The following is a 23,620-nucleotide window of genomic DNA, read 5'->3' as shown; positions in this document are numbered from 1 at the left end:
TGTTGTTGGACTATAACTCCCATCATCCATAGCTAGCAGGACCAGTGATCATGGATGGTGGGGGTTGTAGTGTAGCCTTATTGGAGTTCACCGATTGGGTCTGCGTTGCTCCGGGACAGGAGGAAGGAAGTCAAATGACACCAAGGTTGATTCCAAGAAAGAGTTTATTCTGCTCTCCGGATAGCAGAAGGCACTTGCATGATCAAGTCAACAGCAAGTCCAAAGAAATGACAAGTTTCATGCAGTATATATATCCTCCAGGCACCCTCTCCCTCCTTCCCATATAAATCCAACCATGTCAGTCTATGTACGCAGGTTGACATCACATATGTTCTTGCTCTGGTATTCTTAACTATAAAAGGGGATTCCTTCCTGTACTTCTGACCATAAAAGGATCTTCCTACTCTTATCTGGGAGGAATAGGTCATCATCTCCGGGAACACGCTCTGGCGCTGTTCCCAGATTGGGTCTGTGCGTCTTTTGTGGTCAGCACATAAGATAAAGCACACACGCATCATCCCTGCTCTACTGGAACTTGGCAAGGTCACTCATTGCCGCCACGGACTGATAAGGGAGAGAGCTTTGAGCACAGCCGGGTTTTTGTTTATACATTGACTCAGAGCTCAAGTTAATGGATTTTAGCTAAGGAAAAATAGGGATTTTGGTGCAGTTTTCAAACTGCCTTCACAGTCAGTTTTGGGTTTGGGAAACCCATTCCTTCAGTAGTCCAACAGCAGCTGGGAATTCAAGTTTGAGAAAAAATGGTCTGCACGGACTGGTGGCTTCAGGCAGGGAGTCTCTCCCAGCCCTTTTTGGAGATGCTGGGAACTGAACCTGGGGCCTTTTGGTGCTGGAAGCTGCATCATCCTGAGTCAGACCACTGGTCCATTTAGCGTAATATTGCCTCATTGACTGGCAGAAGCTCTCCAGGGTTTCAGGTATGGAATGCCGTTAGCCCAACGGCCTTAGCCCTGTATACCTGAAGGAGTGACTTCACCCCTGTTGCTCGGCCTGGACATTGAGGTCCAGTTCTGAGGGCCTTCTGGCAGTCCACTCATTGCTGGAAGTGAAGTTATAGGGAAACAGGGAGAGGGACTTCCCGGTCGTGGCGCCTGCCCTGTGGAACACCTTTCTGTCGCTTGTCAAAGAGATAGGAATTCTGAAGGCAGCCCTGTATCGGGAAGCTTTTAATGTTTGACACTGTATTTTTGTTGAAGCTGCATTGAGCGGCTGGGGCAACCCAAGCAGATGGGCAGGGTAGAAGAAATAAATAGTTGTTGTTTCGTTGTTGTTGTTTTAATTACTTATTTGTTCTTTTATCTTGTGAACCATCCTGAGATCATTTGTTAAAAGGCAGTATATAAATCTATTTCTTTATTTATATTATTATTATTATTATTATCTGGAGATGCTGCTGGGGATTGAACCTGGGAACTTCTGCACACAAAGCAGGTGATCTGCCACTCCATGGCATGGGACTTCAGGTGTGAGGCTGGTGGGTAAGACTTGGGGAAAACAGTGCCACAGGTCAAACTGAGGCCTGTGCCGGAACAGAATAAGCTTGTTGGCTGGAGATTTCCTATGTCAGCCATAAAAGGAGCAGGGAAGGGAGCAATGAATCCAGCAGGCTGCTGTGAAGCTCTGTATGCAACTGCTAAAGGGACTTGAATTCAGGTGGCACAGATTTTGAGAGCGCACGGATTCCTTTCTGAAAGGAAAGAAGCAGATTTCTTGACTATCGGTGACCTAAGTTACCGTATTTTTCGCTCTATAGGATGCACTTTCCCCCCTCCAAAAGTGAAGGGGAAATGTGTGTGTGTCCTATGGAGTGAATGCAGGCTTTCGCTGAATCCTGGAGAGGGAGAGGGGGCGGATAGCAGCAAGCTCCGGGAGCGAAGGCAAGGTTGTGCGCAACCTCGCCCCCGCTCCTGGACCCGTTCTGGGGTCAGGGGAAGCTCGGGCTTCCCCCGCCCCAGCCCCGTGGCTAAAAAGGAAGCCAAGACAGCAAGCGGGATGGATCCCGCTCGCTGTCTTGGCTTCTGCCAAAGCCACACACAGCCTCTCCCGGCCGGAGAGGTTGTGCGTGGCTAAAGAGGAAGCCAAGACAGCCAGCGGGATAGATCCCGCTGGCTGTCTTGGCTTCTTTGCTCTTTGGGGCTGGGGGGGAATGATCCCCCCTTTATTCCCCCCCCCAAAAAAAAACCCTAGGTGCACCCTATGGTCTGGTGCGCCCTATAGAGTGAAAAATACGGTATTTGGGCAGGGTGGCTGGCTGGCTAATCTGGTCTCCCCAGATGATGCTCAATTGCAACTCCCATCATTCTCGCTTCTTAGCCATGCTGGCCAGGGCTTTTGGGAACTGAAGTCCAGCAACATCTGGAGTGCCAGAAATTAGCTACCCAGGTTTACGGCCATGGTTGTAATGTAGGAATTCTTGGAGAAGCTAGGCACCTGCGTACAAACCCCTGACATAAAACTAAAATGTGAGAGAGGGCACTTGCTCTTCATGCAAAAGATCTCAGGTTAATGTGTAATTATCCAGTTTGTGGGTTGGAGTAGGTTGGAGCAAGCTCTCCTTGCCCTTGCAGAAATTCTACCCAAAGTTGGAGACAGTATTCCGGGTGTGATCTGACCAAGGCAGAATAGAGCAGGACTATTCCTTCCCTTGATCTGGACACTAGACTTCTGTTGATGCAGCCTAGAAGAGCATTGCTGATGAATTTATTTTAGTTTGCCATTGTTTGCTGCCTGGAACTGCAGGAAAGGTTGCTCATGCCCTACATCTAGTTCGCATTTAGGTCAGACAAGCAGGCTGAAGTCCTGACCTTGCCTCTTGGATGTGACTGATCCCGACGCTAAGAAAACAAACCTGACCCTGTGTGTGCCAGCGATCCTCCCCCAAGATTCTTGGCCTCATGTCCAGCCAGCTGGACTTGAGTGACAGGCAGCTCTGCCTTTGGACAGCGCATTCCAGGGACAGCTAATGAGACCCTCTTGGCACAGGCAGACGGCTGAGTACAGCGTGTCCCTTGCCCAGAGGTGGCTGAGCTGTCGTTTTCCCTTCCTGCCATGCGGAGAACGTGGGACGCTTTTCTCCAGTGGATGGTCCCAGCCAGCGGTATAAAGAGGAGAAGGATGGGAGATAGCAAGAGTCAGGCAAGGTCCAAGGGCGACCCGGACATCTAAGGAGTTGTGGGGGGAGAAGGAGACCTGGTGTTCCCTGCACCCTTGTGAAAGGAGAGTCTCCTGTGTCCTCTCCCATCTTCCAGCATCTTAGAAGGAGGACCTGTTCTCAGCATAAGCTACCCTTTGGCCAAGGAGTTTCTCTCCTCCGTTGATAGAGGAGCAGAGGCCAATGTTGACTGAAGAATCGGCTTGGATTGGATACCCTTGAGTCAAATATCTCATGCTAAGCCTGCACCCTTTTGCACTTCTCCCAAGAAGCCCTGGGGGGAGGAAGTTTTTGCCTGGGTTCCTGCCGATCTCGCTGATGGGAAGATGCAAGACGGGAAGAAAACAGCAAGCACCAAAGGGAACAGGGCACCGTCCGGTGAAGCGGCTGCTCAGCACCCTCTAGATCCACTGAGACGGTAAGTCCATGCTGGACCAAGGCGGTCTAGTTTGGAGTCACTGTTAGTAGCCCAGAGATAAGCTTTCTGCCCATCCATTGTCAGAATTCTTAAAGGATTTTGAGGGTCATCTCGTTCAAGCTCATAATACCATGACTGTAATGCCTGGATGCTGGTCCAACATTTCTTGGTTTCAGGGACAGAGACCCTCCCTGTTTCTGTGACGCTTTGATCCCTTGTTAATTCATGCTTTTGTGAAAGGACTGGTTGGTTCTCTTACCTGGGTATGCAAGGGCTTTCAAGTTGACATGCCTCCAGAGGTTGTGCTCTGTAAAGACGAATGGAAGGATCTAGGTATAGTAAAGCACAAAGAGCAATGGCTTTCGGCTGTGCAAGAAAAGAAAGAAAGTTGGAATGAAGCAATGATTTTAAACCACCAGAGGTAGATTTAAATATGAAGGAAGAGGTGAAGTGAAGTCTTTCTAGGTTAAATACACACATACATATACATGAGCCAGAGAGAGAGAGAGAGAGAGAGAGAGTATACACACTCTACTTTGGGAGAATTGAAGCAGGACCGTGAATAAGTTATCTATAATATCCAAGTAAAAATTGAGTAATGACTGCATAATGGAAAGGATATTTGTGTTGAGAGCCAGTGTGGTGTAGTGGTTAAGAGCAGTGGACTCGTAATCTGGTGAACTGGGTTCGATTCTCCGCTCCTCTACATGCAGCTGCTGGGTGACCTTATGGTAGTGATAAAGTGGGATATCAAATCCAAACTCTTGTTTTTTGTTTTATCAGTTTTTCAGTAGAACAGATTGCTAACGTAGGAAGTGTGTGAAGTATCCTCTGAAGTTTTCAGAAGGGTTGAGCAAGGATTGTGAAGTGGAGCCCATCTCAAACTTATCCTTCCCCCAGTTCTGCTGGCGCCTCTCCTTGCACACAGGGGTTCTCTTTCTGTCGTTGCTCAGTGGCAGAAGGCAAGCTTTGTGCATGGAAGGTCCCAGTTCTCATCACTGCCATTTCCCATAAAGATGAAAAACCCTGCTGGGAAGGGCTTCTCCCTCTTCCAAAGTCCCTAGAGCACTTCTGCCGCTCTGAGTAGGTAGCACTAGGCAGGCTGATCAGCGGACTCGGCATGGCATTGATGTACGTTCCTTAATGGAAGTCAATTAAGAGAGTGGATTGAGGGATGTGCTGCTGTATAATTCTGTGCCAGCTCTTATGGCCGCCTCTCAGCAATTCTTGAGCTGTGATTCCTGCACTGCAGGGGGTTGGACTAGGTGGTCCATGGTGGTTCCTTCCAACTCTACACTTCTGATTTTATTGTAGTTGTTGCGTGCCTTTCTGGCAAAATGCACAGCAGAAATGTGTTTCGATACTACAAATGGCCTGTAATCCTTGAATGGAGGGTGGTATGTAAATTTAATATTTTCCCCCCTTTAAACAGTGAGCTGAAGTTGGTCATAGCACTGAAGAGGATGCATCTTTGGTCTCAATGACTCCAGGTGCATTGCTGAGCCTGCTCAGCGGCTGATGGGGGTAGATGGGGGGTATGGATGGATGAACTGTTTTGTCCTACTTGGGCTGCAGTGAAAAGGCCAGTTGCAGGCCAGACAAGAGACTGCAAAAAACCCCGTGTTGATTGTGTCCTCTCAGCCGTCTTGACTGTGAAGTCCAAGCCAGTGGTTGCATGGCGAGCTATAGCTCAGGCAACTACAGATGTGGGCATTTCATTGGGGTCCTGTGGCCTAAGCCTGGCTTCCTACAGTCAAAGCCCACTGAGCATAAAACACAAGGAGCTGCTCCTGCACAAGCCCCACTGAAATGGGCTTGGGTATTTCACCAGGACATGCATTGGACCCTGTTTCTTGGGCACTAGAAAGGAAGGGAACAAGAAAGAGCAGGTTTAGGAGAGCAGCTGTTCCCTCTGTGATACCATAGGAGGGAGATGACTCCGCAGGATTCTGCTGTGAGATTGAGAAGACACTGATATGAGATCCTCCCTTGAGGTCATGCGCAGGGTTTTGTTGCCCTCACTTCTCAAAGCTCAGTGCATTCTCCAATTTTTGAACAGCTTTCAAAGAGGACCAGGCAGGAGGAGAGTTGCCATATTTTAAAAGGTGAAAATATGGACAACTTTTTTGGGCAAAGTTATTGAACTTTTTTTAGTTTTGCCCAAAGTTAGTGAGCTTTTCTTGCAAAAATCTCAAAATGAGATTTTAAGTAAATTTGGCGAAATCTAGACTTCCAACATGGGTTGCCATGCGTCTGGATTTCCCCTGACATTTCCATGGTTTCTGCCCAAATACTGGTCTCGACTTCCATATTCCATCCATGTCTAGGAAATTCTGGATGTATGGCAACCCTATTTTCAGCTACTGGCCACCGTGGAGCTGCTCCACTGTCAGATGCACCATGCCTCTGAATACCATGCCTTATAAATTAAGGTACTTTTGATAAATAAATGCCTTAGCCCGGGGCTGGTTCCCCATGGCCTGACATTTTACCAATCACTCAGCAATAACATACATTAGAAAAAGAAACCAAAATATACCAATTTTAAAACAAGTGAAGGAATTTATTTGAAAAGACCCAAGGTGACATATGGCAGAGGATAAGTATTAAGGGATTTGTTAACTGAAATGGTGACTGTACTCTAAATTTCATGGTAGGTTCTTAAGGCAATCTTTCTAATGGATTAAGATGCTGTTGGTTTCATGGCATAGTATTTTGCTATGATGGAGGGTGGCAAGGGAGAATCATAGAATAGAATCATAGAATCATAGAGTTGGAAGAGACCACAAGGGCCATCGAGTCCAACCCCCTGCCAAGCAGGAAACACCATCAGAGCACTTCTGACATATGGTTGTCAAGCCTCTGCTTAAAGACCTCCAAAGAAGGAGACTCCACCACACTCCTTGGCAGCAAATTCCACTGTCGAACAGCTCTTACTGTCAGGAAGTTATTCCTAATGTTTAGGTGGAATCTTCTTTCTTGTAGTTTGGAACCATTGCTCCGTGTCCGCTTCTCTGGAGCAGCAGAAAACAACCTTTCTCCCTCCTCTATGTGACAGGAGAAAGGAGGTCCAGGAGAAAGCTGGTTGGTATGGATTAAGCGCAGGGGTCAGCAAACTTTTTTAGCAGGGGGTCAGTCCGCTGTCCCTCAGACCTTCGGGAGGGCCGGAGTATATATTGGGGGGGGGGGCGAATTCCTATGCCCCACAAATAACCCAGACATGCATTTTAAATAAAAGCACACATTCTACTCATGTAAAAACATGCTGATTCCTAGACCCGTCCGCAGGCCGGATTTAGAAGGTGATTGGGCCGGATCCAGCCCCCAGGCCTTAGATTGCTTACTCATGGATGAAGGGGAGGGATCCTTTCACTATCCCAAGTATTTCTTGAAAATTGTCATGGAGAGTCTGAAGTGCAACCCTCAGCACCTCCACTTTGGAACTCCCTGCGTCGTGATATTAAGCAGACGCCTTCGCTGTGCTTCCCCACCCCCAGTCTGCTAAAATCATCTTTGTATATAGGCAAGCCTAACTGGAAATTCATAAAGATGGTGCGAGTTTTTAATTCGTTTCCGTTTGAGCTTTCTCAAAGCCTTAAATTGTTAGTAATTCTTCTTACTGATCATTTTATCGTTATACCTTTTTCCGTAAACTGCTTTCCGGTTTGTTTATTGGTTCATACAATCAGACAATGTGTAATTTTTATGAAACAAACAGATAATAAAAAGATTGTGTGGTAGCTGTAACTGGGGAGTAGTGTGTCTGACCAAAAAGCAGCAGCAAAGTTAGTTGGTGAGGAGGTTTTATGCCACCCAAAAATTGCCGTGGGTGGACTCCCAGGAGGACTCCCCTGAGTGAGTGCCGAGGGCCCTGCTCCTCTCTGCCACTTACCATCTGGCCTGGGGCGGGGCCTGAAGCCTCATAAGGACTGCGTGCTGCTTGCTGCCTGCTGCCCAGGAGGACTCCCCTGAGTGAGTGCCTGAGGGTCCTGCTCCTTCCTGCCACTTACCACCTGGCCCAGGGCAGGGCCTGCCAGGCCTCACTAGGACAGTGTTACTGCAGGAGGGGCACAGAGTGTTTTTAAAATGTTTTTTAAAAAATTCTTTTGGATTTTTTGTATGTGGGGGGTGGGGGTGGGATGGATGTTTGGTTGGGTTGGGGAATTATTTTTTTTATTTTGATGTTTTTGTAATTTTTAAATTTTTTTGTTTGTATTGTTTTATTGGTTTTGTTTGTTTGTATAAGTTGTTATTTTGTTCTTAGGGGGAGGGGTCAGGGCTGCCGGGGAGTGGGCCCCAGCCCACAAAATGGCTGGGGCATGTTCCACAGGGGGGGGATGCACTGGGACAACCGATCTCAGTGATCACGGGTAGGAGGAGGAGTTACGCTAAGACCAGACCATGTCATTACAGAGGAGGCAGGTTTAGTCGTTGTCTGAGGACTATTCCTGCCTCCGGGTCTGGTCCTGACCGGATGGATACTAGAATCAGCAAGGGATACCCACATGACCTGAAGGTGCTGCTGTGCAATGCCAGGTCAATGATTCATAAGACCACTGCCATCCATGACTTGATCATGGATGGAGGACTTGACCTGGCATGTGTAACAGAGACTTGGTTGGATGAAGCAGATGGGCCTGTCCTTGCCGCTGCTTGTCCACCAGGTTTCTCTTACGCACAGCAACCCAGGTCATGTGGGCGGGGAGGGGGGGTTGCAGTGATTTTTAGAAAGTCATTAGTTTGCACCAGGCGTCCTATTGGGAAGACCCAGTTTTCTGAGTGCATGTTCTGGAAGTTGGGCAATAGGGGCAGTACAGGATTCCTTTTGGTGTACCGACCTCCCCGCTGCACCAAGGATTCCCTGCCCGAGCTGCTTCAGGTCGTGGCGGATGTTCTCCTGGAGACACCTAGCTTGGTCGTCCTAGGGGATTTTAACATCCATGCCGACACGACCTTACAAGGGGCAGCTCGGGACTTCGTGGAAAGCATGGCCTCCATGGGGCTGTCCCTGAATAAGTCTGGCCCAACCCATAGCCGCAGACATGCCTTGGACCTGGTGTTTACCTCTATGGATGTTGGTGATCTGACACTAAGTAAAAGTGAAACAAAAGAAGTGCCATGGTCAGATCACTTCCTGGTGCAACTGGACTTCTCTGCGACCCATCCCCTCTGCAGGGAGGTGGGACCAATTCGGATGGTCCGCCCCCACCACTTAATGGATCCAAATGGTTTCCAGAGAGTGGTAGGGGATGCTTTATCCCATGTTGATGGCCTTTCAGCTGATTCCCTGGTGGCCCGCTGGAATGCGGAGTTAACCAGGGCTATTGACTGTTTGGCTCCGAAGCGCCCTCTCCGATTGCATGGAGCCCGGAGAGCCCCGTGGTTTTCCACGGATCTGAGGGCAATGAAACAATCTTTGAGACAGCTAGAGCGCCGGTGGCGGATAACTCATTCCGAATCTGATCGGACACAGGTTAGAGCTCAACGTCGAGCCTACCAAGTGGCGATAGCGACGGCGAAGAAGAATTTCTTCGCCGCCTCTATTGCATCTGCAGAAAACAGCAGCAGGAGACTTTTTCAGGTGGTTCACAATTTAGCGGAACCACCTGCAACATCGGGGCCCAGTACGGGCCACATGTTCTCCTGCAATGATTTTGCAAAGTTTTTTGCAGATAAAATCGCTCAGATTCGGGAAGAAGTAGACTCCACCGTGGGAGCAGGGCCAGGGCGGGAGAGTGCTAGAGTTCTGTCTAGTCTAGTTGAGTGGGATCAATTCCAATCTGTTACCTCCGAGGATGTGGACAGGCTGCTTGGACGAGTGAAACCAACCACCTGTCTCCTGGATCCTTGCCCATCCTGGCTTATAAAAGCTAGCCGGGAAGGACTGGGTGATGGGCTTCGTGGGGTGGCGAATGCTTCCCTCCGTGAGGGAGCCTTCCCAGACCCGCTGAAGGAGGCAGTTATTAAACCGCTTCTTAAAAAACCATCTTTAGATGCGGCCACAATGGCCAACTATCGCCCAGTCTCAAATCTTCCATTCTTGGGCAAGGTGATAGAGCGAGCGGTTGCCGAACAACTCCAGGCACGCCTGGAAGAAGCGGACCATTTGGATCCCTTCCAGTCGGGATTCAGGCCTCATCATGGGACTGAAACTGCCTTGGTCGCACTGGTTGATGATCTTCGGCGGGCTAGGGACAAAGGTGAGAGCTGTTTCCTAGTTCTGCTGGCTCTCTCAGCGGCGTTTGATACCATCGACCATAACATCCTTCTGGACCATCTTGAGGGGCTGGGAGCTGGGGGCACTGTCCTACAGTGGTTCCGCTCCTTCCTCCTGGGCCGTGTTCAGAAAGTGGTGGTGGGGGATGAGTATTCAGACCCCTGGGCTCTCATTTGTGGGGTGCCTCAGGGTTCTGTCCTCTCCCCCATGCTTTTCAACATCTACATGCAGCCGCTGGGAGAGATCATCAGGAGGTTTGGGCTGGGTGTTCATCAGTATGCAGATGATACCCAGTTCTACCTCTCTTTTAAATCAGAACCAGTGAGGGCAGTGAAGGTCCTGTGTGAGTGTCTGGAGGCGGTTGGAGGATGGATGGCGGCTAACAGATTGAGGTTGAATCCTGACAAGACAGAAGTACTGTTTTTGGGGGACAGGAGGCGGGCAGGTGTAGAGGATTCCCTGGTCCTGAATGGGGTAACTGTGCCCCTGAAGGACCAGGTGCGCAGCCTGGGAGTCATTTTGGACTCACAGCTGTCCATGGAGGCACAGGTCAAATCTGTGTCCAGGGCAGCTGTTTACCAGCTCCATCTGGTACGTAGGCTGAGACCCTATCTGCCTGCGGACTGTCTCGCCAGAGTGGTGCATGCTCTGGTTATCTCCCGCTTGGACTACTGCAATGCACTCTACGTGGGGCTACCTTTGAAGGTGACTCGGAAACTACAACTAATCCAGAATGCGGCAGCTAGACTGGTGACTGGGAGCGGCCGCCGAGACCATATAACACCGGTCTTGAAAGACCTACATTGGCTCCCAGTATGTTTCCGAGCACAATTCAAAGTGTTGGTGCTGACCTTTAAAGCCCTAAACGGCCTCGGTCCAGTATACCTGAAGGAGCGTCTCCACCCCCATCATTCTGCCCGGACGCTGAGGTCCAGCGCCGAGGGCCTTCTGGCGGTTCCCTCATTGCGAGAAGCAAAGCTACAGGGAACCAGGCAGAGGGCCTTCTCGGTAGTGGCGCCCACCCTGTGGAACGCCCTTCCAGCAGATGTCAAAGCGATAAACAACTACCTGACATTCAGAAGACATCTTAAGGCAGCCCTGTTCAGGGAAGTTTTTAACGTGTGATTTTACTGTATTTTTTGTTTTTATGGAAGCCGCCCAGAGTGGCTGGGAAGGCCCAGCCAGATGGGCGGGATATAAATAATAAATTATTATTATTATTATTATTATTATTATTATTATTATTATTATGTGTTGCTGAGCTGAGGGGGACGGAGTCAGAGTTGTGAATGACAACCCTGAACTGTAGCCCAGTGTGACTCTTCTGTTGTGTTCCTACTGTAGTGGCATTACACATTTGGACCAAGGTGTTCAGGGACCGTCGGGTCTGCTTCTGGTCCGATAACTAGGCAGCGGTGAGCGTTTTGGCAAAGCAGTCTTCACGTTCCAGCAGAGTCTTGGCCCTCTTACACCCTTTCGTTCTGCACTGCTTAAGGTTCAATATTGTGTTTTCTGCCCGGTTAATTCTGACGACATTGCTGGTGCTCTGTCCTGCTTTCATCTGGAGTGCTTCAGGTCCCTGGCTCCGGATGCACAGCAGCTGCCTGAGTTTTTCCCCGGATCATCTATGGAACCTTGGCAGCATTTAGTTTTACAGGGAGTAGCGGCTTCCGCTTCCCCTTCTACACTTAGGTTTTATAAGAAGGCCTGGACTCACTTCTTAGCCTTTCGCTCGCAGTTCTTGGCTATTGATAGGAGTTTGTCTCCATCTACTGAGCAGGTGCTGCAGTATTTGGTGCACCTGTTGCAGCTTGGTCGTGCCACTAAGACTATCAGGATTCAGTCGGCTGCAATTTCGTTTTTTAGCAAATCACTATTTTCTAAAGACCCTTGCGCTAAGTTTATCGTGTGCAAAGCCTTGGAGGGCTGGAGTAAGCTTCAACCTCCCAGAGCATTAGGGAGGAAGCTTGTCACATTTGACCTTCTGTGCTGCATTTGCAGTAAGTTAAGACTTATCTGCAGGACAAAAAACGAGGCTAGAGTTTTTTCAGCTGCATATTCCATTGCATTTTTCGGAGCACTACAGGTTGGTGAGGTGGTGCTGGAATCTGCCCAGGGTTGAGTTACCAGAGGTCTATTGCTGCAGGATGTATCATTATCAGCAGCGGAACTCGTCATTACTGTCAGGAACCCCAAGACTGACCAATTGGGCAGAGGCGCCACGGTTAGGCTGCCTGCCACTGGTAGGGAAGGCCCTTGCCCAGTTAAGGATACCAGGAAATATATGGCTCTTGGTCCCTCTGGGGCTAGCCCATTCTTAGTGCATGAGAACGGCACCCCATTAGCTAGGCATCAGTTTACGCGGGTGATGGGTAAAGCTATTTCAGCCACTGAATATGCGCCTCATTCTTTTTGCATAGGCGCTGCCACAACAGCAGCACCTTGGGACCTGTCAGTTGACAGGATAAAAAATATGGGATGCTGGAAGTCGTGACGCTTACAAGGTTTATGCCAGGAAGCGTCATGAGCAGTGTGTGTTCTGATGCCTGCTTGTTATTCCCTTCTTCTCAGGTCTAGCAGCCGTGCGTATTTGGATTGTCGGCCACAGCATTGTGCACTGGGCCAGTCTGCGGGCTGCGGAGTCTGAACTGGGGCACTGTCTTGGCCTTCCCAACCACGTGAGCGTATCCTGGATGTCCAGATGTGGGATGCGATGGGATGATTTACTCCCAACGGTGCGGGCGAAGGTGTCCTGTGAAGGACCTCCCGCAGCGATGGTGGTGCAGCTGGGCGAAAATGATTTGGTGTTGGTACACAGCTTAAGTTTGCGTTCCCGCATGCAAGAGGACTTGGAAGAGCTGGCGGCCGCTCTCCCTGGACTCAAAATATTTTGGTCACAATTGCTACAGCGACGTGTGTGGCTTGGTAGCAGCAGCCCAGCTGCCACCGAAACGGCCAGGAAGCGCACGGATAGTGCCGTGTCCAAGAAGGTTGTTGCTCTGGGAGGCGCTGTTATCCGCCATGAGGGCATTAACTTCAAGGATGCTGCCTTGTACAGGCCAGATGGTGTAAATCTTTCCAATGCTGGAAATGATGTTTGGCTGAGCGAGGTGTCAGTGGGGTTGATGGGTTGGTTGCAGGTGTGAGTGGTTTGGCAGATATACCCATTTTAGCACAGAAATTTGGTCTTCTATTTCTAGTTTTTCTGCTGCTTTAAACAAATACATTCAGATGCCTACCAAGCCATCAGATAATGGTGAGTGCCTCTTCAGCACTGAGATACCCATTGGCAACAAGATAACTATTGGCCAGGACATTCATAGTCATTGATTGATTGGTTCGTTGGTTGATTACTATACTTACACATTATTTTTAAAATGTCATTTTATCAGCTTCAAACAACATGATATTTCAAGTTTGCTGATGAATGGGTCTTTCTTTCTTTCTTTCTTTCTTTCTTTCTTTCTTTCTCTATCTATCTATCTATCTATCTATCTATCTATCTATCTATCTATCTATCTTTCTATATTGCACCTTCTTCCCTGATGGAACCCAAGTACAGATAAAAACAGGAACTGCTTATAACCCCATTCACAATCAGTCAATGGATATAGAATGTACGTTGGCAATGAGAAGAGAGATCACATGCATTATCCATGTCAAATCTGCACACATTCATTTGAATGGGAGAACAGAGTGTACACTCACACAAATCTGTGTGTCAAGGGAGCTAGCCTTTTATTTCCCAGGAACAAGAATATTGCTATTCTCAAGTGAGCTAATTCGATAACAGAGTATGGCTTCATCCACTCAGGCATTCAACATTGCTGGAATGTTTATCTGAAAAGGGTTTAAAGTTTTATATAATGTGACCTTGATATGAGAATCCAGGATTTGACAAAAGGATGTTAGTGCTTCTTTTAGTACCTGTGGATGTTTCCTAAATAGGCAATAAACAGACTGGGGAGATGAGTTTTTGGCAAATGCTATGTGAAAGCCAAACTACAAGTTTAACAATGTACTTATGATGGGCTATTTATTCCTCCTTAATAAAAAGTAGCCAGGTGCCCCCAGTCTGGAATGATACCAAGGGCAGTAGAGTGGCATTAACCTTCCATTGTTTTTCTACTGAAAATTCGCCTCTGAAGCTTCTATTTGGCTAAAGTGGTACTATTTGCAGCAAATGGTGCTACATTGCCACTCAGGGCTTATTCACACTTCCATTTGCCCTGTTTCTTCCCTACAGGGAAGCCCATTCTTTAGCGATGAATTGGAACAAATAGCAATCGGGTTTTTGGTGGATTGCTGTTTGTTCCAATTTAGCACTAAAGAGTGAGATGGGAAAACACCATCCCTAGCTGCTACTACTACTACTACCTAGAGCAAAGTCAGATGTATGAGAGGGTAGAACATATGGAGAATTCTGCTAACTGATATTTAGCATGAGCCTCCTATGCATACACCATCAGCCTTCACTTGACTTGCTCTCTTGATTATAGCTACAGCTTGCCTCTTGAGCAAGTAGTAGCTACCATTCTTAGAAGGGGTTGTGTAATGGGACCTAAAAGTGTAGCAAATTCAGTTATATTTCAAGCTCCACACTTTGGCTCCATACGCAAATGATTCCATGTCCACTGCAGTATGTTAAGAACCTGGTGAAATAATTACAACTTTCCCTCAATTTCCTTTCATTACACTGTGCTTCAGTTAGACCTCCGAGTTGGACAGCACTTATTTCTGGGTAATGGCAAACTAATGTACCTTTCCCTGGACTTCAGCTCATTAGACCATTCTTCCATTAGACTGTGCTGATTTCTTTATACTTTCGACTAATGGACCATTCTTCCATTAGACTGTGCTGATTTCTTTATACTTTTGACCTGTATTCAAACACCCGCTGCAACAATTTTGTGTGAAATTTAGAGCTAACAGATTGTAAAATTAGGCTATCCACTACTATCTGAGATGATGTACAGTGTCCTTCCACCTGCTCTTGTTAACAAGGTCTTCAGAAATTCATACTTGATCTTCCATTCATGTGTTTAACCAGCATTTGCCCTCAGACTGAATCTTTCATGTGCTGTGCTGGCATAATGAAACAAGGGCTTTAAATCGTATCAGTACTCTGTAAGCCAGGTTTTGTGGAAAGTTTATGAATGTCACTTTGTAAATACAATCAGCACCATTTTGAAGATTTTGCGTGGACACATAACATACGGATCAACAGCTCGTATGGATCAATGTTTTTTTCTGGCAGATCATTAAAACAGGTAGGTGGCACTTATAAATTTTGTACATTTAAAACCCTATTGTCCTGCAACTTAAAAAAGATTGTAAGGAAAGTTGAGCAAAAACTATTCCCCTTGCTTTGCTTTTGAGTCACAAAAAACTCCTGTTTTCCATCATTTTTGGGAGGAGGTACATGAAAGTGATTCAATGAAGTTAATTATGAGCCGGAGGGAGTCTGGGAAAACGGTCTTGGTGGTGAGTGGAAAAGCGTATTTCCAGCAACTGGCTTTCGGAAGCATTTCTGCCTCCAGCCGTGGAGGCAGAGCCATCTTGGTTAGTAGCTGTCAACAGCCCTCTCCTCCCCAAGAGGGAAGCCTTCCATCTGACCCCTCAAGACTCTCTTTATGGTGTGAGGCTAAGGCTGTAATCCTCACAGCACTCGGCAGGGCTTATTTATGCCTCCACGCGGCGAGGATCACATGGTATGTTTTGAAGCAAACAACATGTCTTGAGTGCGCTCAGTTTCGGACGCGGCTGGGACGCTGCACTGCTTTTTTGTAAAGGAGCAAATGAAGACATCCGAAACCGGGGCTGCTGTCACAACAGTTCGGTCACTTCTTGCACAGCTGACCTTTGGCATCATGTGTCTGCCGCACACCAGCTGCCTTGAAGGCGAAAAACAACATAATCTCCCTGCTCCTGCTGGCAACCATGGGCGGGGAGCAGAGGCTGGGGAGAGGGGACCAGGATGGTTTGGAGACATTGATGGGTGAGGGGGCGACGTGCTTTGCAGCATGTTAGAGAGCCACCCCCTGAGATCCACATAATGGTCACCGCCTTGGCCAGAAAATGCTGGACCACTGCCAGCGTGCGTTGAGTGCAGCTATGCTCTTACTTGGAGGTGATGTTCTTCAGGAGTTGCCAGCCTGCCCACGATCTCCAAATGCTTGCAATTCAGTACCCTGGAGATGTATTAGCTAGTCCTGCCGCCCTCCTGCCACCTTCATTTATGGCTCTGCAAAACAGACAGCTAAAAATAGCCAGGGGCTGGCGGTGATGAAATTGTAATTGCTCATTGCATGAAATGCCAGGGTATTCTGCCAAGGTGCTGAGCGCCCCTCAGTTCAAGACCCGGGAAAACCATTTAGAGGGAAGGGTTTGCAATAGGATGAGGCGTCTGGCCCCTGCTGGGTTATTTTTCTTTACTAAGGCATAGCCAAGCAGGCAGCCCCATCAAAGAAACTGAGACGGCCTGGAGACTTCCAAGTTGGTCACAATGCTGAGTTCTTCTGCAAAGCTGCCTTTTAGGTTTTCGGTTTTCAGCTGAAACTAATGCAAAACGCAGAACAAGGCATTCTTCATCTGCAGTTTTTGAACCCATCTGCAGGCAGCTAAGTAAATTGCATGTTATCCGGGAGACAATGGAGGAGGTGAGGTCAAACTGTTGGCAGGTTGCAGCGTCTGCTGTGGCTGTAGAAGCCGATGCAGGAGAGACATGTTTTGTTGCAGCTGGGGCAGGTGAAGGCATCTGGTAGATGCACCAGGCTGTTTCTTCTCTCTCTGCTCCTCACTGCTTTGGATACACTACTGCCTGTCTCCAGTCACTGCAGTTGTATCTCTGATGGTGGCAACTCAAGAAACTCCAATGGCTTCCTCCTGGTGGGTGGGTGGGAATCGGAGAGTTGAGGAATCTTTTCTTTGTTCTGGAAGCCCTCTGTGTCCTTGTAGATCAGGGGGTTGGGGAGCTTAGTGTTGGAAAACGCTCTTGGGGTACCTGCAAGTCACCAGAACTCCGAACATCCTCTGGTATGCGCAGCTCTGGAAAAGGCATCTCTCTTCTCTTCCAGTGCTCTTCTATCAACATCATAATGATATATGCACACTGAGCTGGCTAAACACAGCAAGAAGTGTAAGACATCGTAGAGCTAATCTACTATTTACATGCTTTGTACAGACAAAAGCATAATGGCGTCCGTCCTCTTTAGGACACTTAGTCCAGTAAGAAGGGCAAGCTCCTGAGATGCTTCTGCAGCCTCTGTCCTCTCCTCCTCTGCAACATTTTCTGAGTCTGAACCACTTTCTGCACCTGGCTCTTCCGGCTCGAGAAAGCCTGTTGCCTCTTCAGCACCCCACCATTCCTCTCCTCTTCCCTCTGACCTGTGCTCTCTGCCCCACCACCACTCCCCAGGCTCTGAGCCTTCCTCCTCTGCCCTGCCCGGCTAGTGCCTCCCAGCCAACCCACACATCACCACAAATTGGGACTTACCAGCAGATAGAATTAAGTCCCTCAGGAGATGGCATTCCAAGGCACACCTGCGCCCCTGAACTTACACTGTCTTGTCTATTTTCTTGGTTTTTTGAGGATTGGCTACCAAGAAGGTATGGATTTGTGGGCACAGGGTTGTGTATTGGGCCAAAGTCCGCACAGTTTCGTCCAAGCGGGGCAGCAGCCTGGGCTTCCCGTCAAATCTAGAGGCCCAGGTGGGGGCTAGGGCCACAACACTCCCCAGGTGCAATCCAGCAAGGGACTACTCATTGATGCAGTCGCTCTTTTCCAGTCGAACCCAAATTAAGTCTTTTCTCCAGTAGTCAATAAAGTCATTACCTGATTTGACCCAAATACTAGTTGCCTTTCTCTTTATTCATTGAATTTCGGGATGGTTTCCGTAGGACAGGGGGATGCATGGGCAGCTAAGTCCGCGCCATTGAGCACCGGTACTTCCTCCACCATGGACAATCCAATGAGGGAGACCCATTCGGTCACTTTGGTTTTTTTGTTTTGTTTTGTTTTACTAAAATTTTTATCGGATTTTCACATTTTATAAACACACACAAAAAAAGAAAAGACAAAGACAAAACATGTATAATTTCATATCCTTACTTTCTTAACCCCACTTCCTGACTTCCCCCCGCCCCCCCTTCATACATCCTAATTCAAATAATTAGCTCAGCAAGTTCTTATCTCTCATCCTTTACATATTATTGTTATTTTTTTAAAAATTAGTTCTTATTACTTGGCCAAATTTTACTTATCCAATTTTCTTATAAATGTTGAATCCTTTTCTAAGGTCGACCCAAATTCCCTTCCACGAATTTCCCCCTTTTTATATTAAATATAGGTCATAATAGCCAAACACAAAGGTCATAAAAATTTTGAAATTCTGTTCTCCCCTCCCTCCCTACCCCGGTTTCTGTCCCTTCCCGAATAAATGTCCACAATGACAGTTTTTAGCCTGGATTCCTCACATCTGAGGCCTTCAAGTCTCTGTCAGTCTCTCTCTGCCGGTTTTGTTGGTAACCCTCTTAGTTGGTCGTCAGGTCTCGAAGGAGCTCTGGCACAGTCTCATCAGATTTTCTTCCATCCGAAATACTTGGTAACAGCTGCTGCAAAAGGTCAACTGATCTCCCATACTCAAAGAGGAAGCCCCAATCATATTTCTTATTTCTTTTAAATTCCAGTGTTCCAAGTGTTCCATGGGCTTCCTCCTTCCTCTTTCGCATCTTTCGCAGATTTGTAATCCAAAGATCTTCTTCTTTATGTTCTAGCAATGTAGGCTTCTGGTTGGTACTCTCCACCTGTACTTTCTCCACTCCTTCTTCCCTCTCCTCCAGTTCCAAAGATGTCTCTTCTGATTCAGCTGCAGATTTTTTCCCAGTCAGATCCTTTGTGCATTCAGCAGAGTTGCTTGTTTTAGAGTTCAAGGTTATAAGTTGTTTGTTCATAGCCATGCTTTGCTCTTGCAGTATTCCCACGAGAAAAAACATTCTTTCTATCTCTGCCTGTAACTTTCCATCTGCAGCCATTGTAATGTTTCAGAGTTCCCCCTAGGGGGATTCTGGTTACTTAATAGTCCTTTCCCAACAGTCCGTTACTTTGTTATTTATAACTACTTTGTTCCCAACCACTTTGATTCAAATGTAACAAATTTAGTCCAGAGAGATGTTAAGTAATAAGATTTTTAACTTTAACTGCCCGTTTGACAGCTCCTTTGACAGCTGTCAAACTCCTTGTTCCTTTTCCTCCAGCTCACACACAGGACGCTCCCGGGTCCGGAGGGGGGGGGGGGTTAGACAAAAACTTCTAAAATTCCACTCTTACTCTCCAGCACAAATCTTCTTCAGTCAAATTCATGGAAATATTATCTTTTAAATCACACCGAAAAGAAAAGATCTCTCCACCTTAGTTCTCCGATCCTTGCTTTAAATCTTTTGTAGGTAGGGGGGGTGCGGACTTCCCTTTAGCACATCCCCCGGTTGTACCGAATTCAAGGATAAAAATTTTAAAGTCCAAATTCCGTTCTACTCACGGGTTATTTCAATTCCGAATTTCAGGGAAAAAAGTCAGCGCTCTCCGGCCGGCCATGGCTCGCGGCTTCGCTCCACTGCAGTAGCGGTCTACTCACAGCACCACGCCACTCTCCGTACCCTCTCCGTAGCCTTTAAAAAGGCTCTTCGTGGGTCGGGGGGGCGCTTAAGGTGCCCACCGAGTCACCAAGTCCGCAGGCTTCTGCACCTGCGGTTTCTGAGGGTCCCCGCGTCGCCGTCGCGGTAGGACCCGTCTCCAGTAGAGCCGATTCCCTCCGGAGCTCGGAGGGAATCCGCCATTAGCCGATCGCGCTAACCCGGAAGTCCCATTGGGTCACTTTGTGGACAGTAAAGGACGTCCTTGGGTTGAGCTTGCTGTCCAGGAAGTGGATCTTGGCCGCTTGGTCCCTGGGCATATAACCAAGGCCCCTGGCTTGCCTTGACAGCCACTTCCTTGTTATTTTAGGATGTTCTTTGGGGTGGGGATTTCTGAAAAAGTGGGAAGGCATGGCATTTGCTGCAGGGCGAGTCGGAAGTTAGGGCTCATCCCCACTGATTAATTCTCCCAGGGGCCCGAGAGTTTGTGGAAAATCAGAAGAGAGGTTTTCCATAACCTGAGCTTTAGTGCAGAGGTGAGGAGGGGGAGGTGATAACTCCAGCAAGCCTGGCACCTCTTCAGGAGCAGCAGGAAATTTATGCAGTGAAGAAGAGTTCAGTGTTTGGTTTTGAGATCCTTAGGATGGTAAGGGCCTGCAGCGTAATCAGGAATTTGAAGGCTGAAGTTAGAAAAACAAGTTTGTCTTTTTCTGCTGCATCCCCTCTCTCAAACTGGGAGGCACTCTATCCTGTCTTCGGCCTTGACACCAGGACACAATGCAAGATCTGACGTGCTATTATTTTGCTATGGTTTAAACGGGTAATAGTCTTGTGCCATCTCAGATTGCATCATATGTCAGGGTTCACATGGTCGAAAGCTTTTCCATTTCCTACAGAGAGAAAATGAGCACATCGGGGCGATGGCTAGGCTTCAACCCCTGTCCCTGACATACTTGCTTTCTACATGCAGGGATATTTTTTTAATTGCTCAGGAAGTGGACTGCCTGTGTCAGCTTCTGCCTCCCAAATGTACCCCTTTGACAATATAGGGGTTATGTATTAGCATGTTGGATAGTTTCTTTCAAAAGGGATTAGACAAATTTGTGGTGATGTTTGGCCCTGGAGCAGAGCTAAGCGTCCAGGATTGTCCGTGATCTCCAGGCGGATATTTCTTCTGAAAAAGCCACAGAGGGCTGTCCACAAGTGCCACAAGGGTTGGACATGAACCCTCAAAGCATGCTAAATGACAGCTGGCGAAATCTAGTGCAGCTAATTTAATGCAGGGTAGTGGAGACACATATCGAGGCTTTTGACAAACGGAAAGCTCTTCAGGCCTGTGGTCTCCCGGCTGTGGATTACGCTGTGCATTCCTTTAGGATCTGCCCATTGGGGTCTGCCAACCGATGGAATCAAAGGATATGGGACGCTGTATCTCTAATGCATACAGAAGGTATATCTGCAAGAACCCATGGTAATCACGCTCTGTCACTCCTTTATTTTCAGGTTACCCCGTGATTAACATATGGATCGTGGGACACTATATCACCCACTGGGCCTTTGTGCGTGCCATCAGTACCTGCTTGGGTAGCTGCCTGGGGCTTCCTGAAAGTTTCAGTGTCTCCTGGGTCACAAAGTGTGACATGAAATGGGAGGAGTTTATGCCAATCGTGACGACCAGAGCTGCCTTGCATGGCCCCCCCAAAGCTCTGATTGTTCAACTTGGAGAGAACGACCTGGGTCAAAGGAGAGGCAAGGACCTAGCCACAAGCATGATGAACGACTTTGATGAGCTGGCTGTTATGTTCCCAGGCCTGACCTTAATCTGGTCTGAAATGCTGGTGAGGCATTGGCCAACTTACACCCGCCCGCAGACACTCAACAAGACCAGGAAAACTATTAATCGTAGGGTGGCAGAGAAGGTGCAGCTCTTGAATGGACGGGTGATACGACACCCCAACATTACTTTCAAGCAGGAGGCCTTGTTTCATAATGACGGCGTTCACCTTTCCGATTTGGGAAGTGATGTTTGGCTGGCTAATCTCATCAAGGGCATTAGGGATTGGTTGCAGGTGTGAGGGTGTTGGCAGCGATCCTTTGAGGCTTGAGTGGCGGTTAGGCATTGGGTAAGTCTTGTTTATGGGAGGGGAGATTGTAGCCTCTGCCTGCCCCTCCTCGTTAAGGGTATCCTGTTAAAGGGATCCGGGTGTGTGGTGCCTGTCCAAAGCCTGGGTGTGGGCTAGGGCCATGCCATGACCCCATCGGGGACCCTGGGGGTGCCACGATTTGATGTATATCATAGGGCTCCCTCTACCAGTTGTTTATTCTTAGGAGGCTCCCTGCAGATGGACAGGAGTCAGGATATAGTCTTCTTTCACCCAATGTCTAAGCCAAAGTGCTCACATGTGTAACACAATAAAGTTATGGCCCATTTTATCCCATTGACCTAAATATTTGTGTCCGTGTTTTTATTATCTAAGGGGGCTGCAGGGCCCGGGGTCTCAATACGCAGTGAGACCACGCTTGATTTCTGTTTGAATCCAAGACCATGGCAGGCAGTAGGCCCTAGGCTGTGGGGTACCTCTTGTCCGTGGGGAAAGCCACTTCATCCTTGTCCGGGCGGTGCGTTCCTCTCTCCACAAACAAACACCTCCGGAGACTTCTAGTGCTTTAATGGTCTTTATAATATTTACAATGGTCATCAAGAGTTCATTATCATTCATCAGAGTCACTCAGTTCAGATACTTACACCGCCAACACCTCATAAAATGCGGGAATTTATCGCCCCGCCTTTCAAGTTTCCTCTTGTCCATGCACCTCATGAGAGCCGTCATAAATCTCTCGCCTGTCTCTGATCCAGAAGTTAACCCTTGTCCCTGTGGAGCTGTTGGCTCGCTAGCAGCCTCTTCCTGGCCCTCTACGCCTGAAGACACTGCCCTTCCTTCGCCTGCTCCTCCAGCTCCCTCTCCCTCAGGCACAGTGCCCTCTTCTCTACCCTGAAGTTCTCTCCCACATCCATGGAACTCGAACATACTGACTCAGCCCTGACACTCCTTCTGCTCCCACCACCACCTGGAGGATGAGCTGGGACAGCCGAGGCCCCTTCCCACTCGGGACTTTTCCGGGAGTGTTACAGGACTCTTTCCTTTGCAATCTTATTTGGGTTTTTTTAAGCGGGGTTGGAATTCACACTGAGGTCCAGTTCCGAGGGCCTTCAGGCAGTTCCCTCACTGCGAGATGCCAAGTTACAGAGAACCAGGCAGAGGGCCTTCTCGGTAGTGGCACCCGGCCTGTGGAACGCCCTCCCACCAGATGTCAAAGAGAAGAACAACTACCAGACTTTCAGAAGACATCTGAAGGCAGCCCTCTTTAGGGAAGCTTTTAATGTTTAACAGACTACTGTATTTTAATACTTTGTTGGAAGCCGCCCAGATTGGCTGGAGAAACCCAGCCAGATGGGCGGGGTATAAATAAATTATTATTATTGTTGTTGTTGTTGTTGTTGTTGTTGTTGTTGTTGTTGTTGTGATTTTTTGAAGGTGGGTGGGTTTCATTTGGCATGGTAAAGCACCATGTCACCTGGAGGAGCTCCGCTTCTCTTCCTGGCCTGGCGGGGGGGCGGGGGGGTTACTTGCAGAGGAAGGCTCAGTTGGAGCATGGAGGTCAGGAAGGGGGAGAAGCTGCAGCCAAAGAACACTGTGGGGCTTTCTCTGCTGCTGCTGCTGCTGCTCAATGCAGGAGGGCTTCCTGGGCTTAGCCCTTGCTCAGCTGCCGGTTTCTCCACCTTCTGCACTCACCCCCACCCTGCGGTGAGGCACCGTGAGGGACTTCATGGTGACATTGTCATACCTGTATGTCCGGGGGTTGGACTGGATGACCCTTGGGTCCCTTCCAACTATTCAATTCTGTGATTTTACGACGATGAGAGAAGCAAGGCCTCCTGGGCGCTGATGCTGTGAGCAACTCCATTGTAGGATCGGTTGTGTGTATGTGTGTGTAAATAAACCGTATATCCTAAAGATGCCACAGTCTCTGCTGTGCCTCATTTCCAAAAGGAAACGTGAACCCTGGGGAAGCACCTGGAACCTCACACAGCTCGGAGCTTGGGGAGGCATGCTGTATACTAAAGCACTTTTAAAAAGGGATATTAAAAATCGGATAGCTGCTTTGATACATATTGTGAAAT

At 48.2% G+C, this 23,620-nt stretch overlaps 1 protein-coding gene across 5 annotated transcripts in view; it reads left to right on the top strand.

Annotated features, from left to right (window-relative positions):
* The first annotated feature begins 2,617 nt into the window (after positions 1–2,617).
* Positions 2,618–23,620, top strand: part of ZNF638 (zinc finger protein 638) — an 80,348-nt gene continuing 59,345 nt past the window's right edge. For 4 of the 5 annotated variants that reach the window (XM_079990659.1, XM_079990662.1, XM_079990661.1 and 1 more), the window contains exon 1: positions 2,619–3,590. In XM_079990659.1, coding sequence (XP_079846785.1) covers positions 3,499–3,590 — 92 coding nt within the window. In that variant the 5' untranslated portion in view covers positions 2,619–3,498. Of the gene's footprint in view, positions 3,591–23,620 lie in introns of all 5 variants that reach the window. The other variant, XM_079990660.1, reaches the window with a different exon arrangement.

The sequence above is a fragment of the Podarcis cretensis genome, assembly GCF_951804945.1.
Source record: "Podarcis cretensis genome assembly, chromosome: 9".
NCBI classification, from domain to species: Eukaryota; Metazoa; Chordata; class Lepidosauria; order Squamata; family Lacertidae; genus Podarcis; species Podarcis cretensis.
This window is presented reverse-complemented; position numbering and strand designations above follow the sequence as displayed.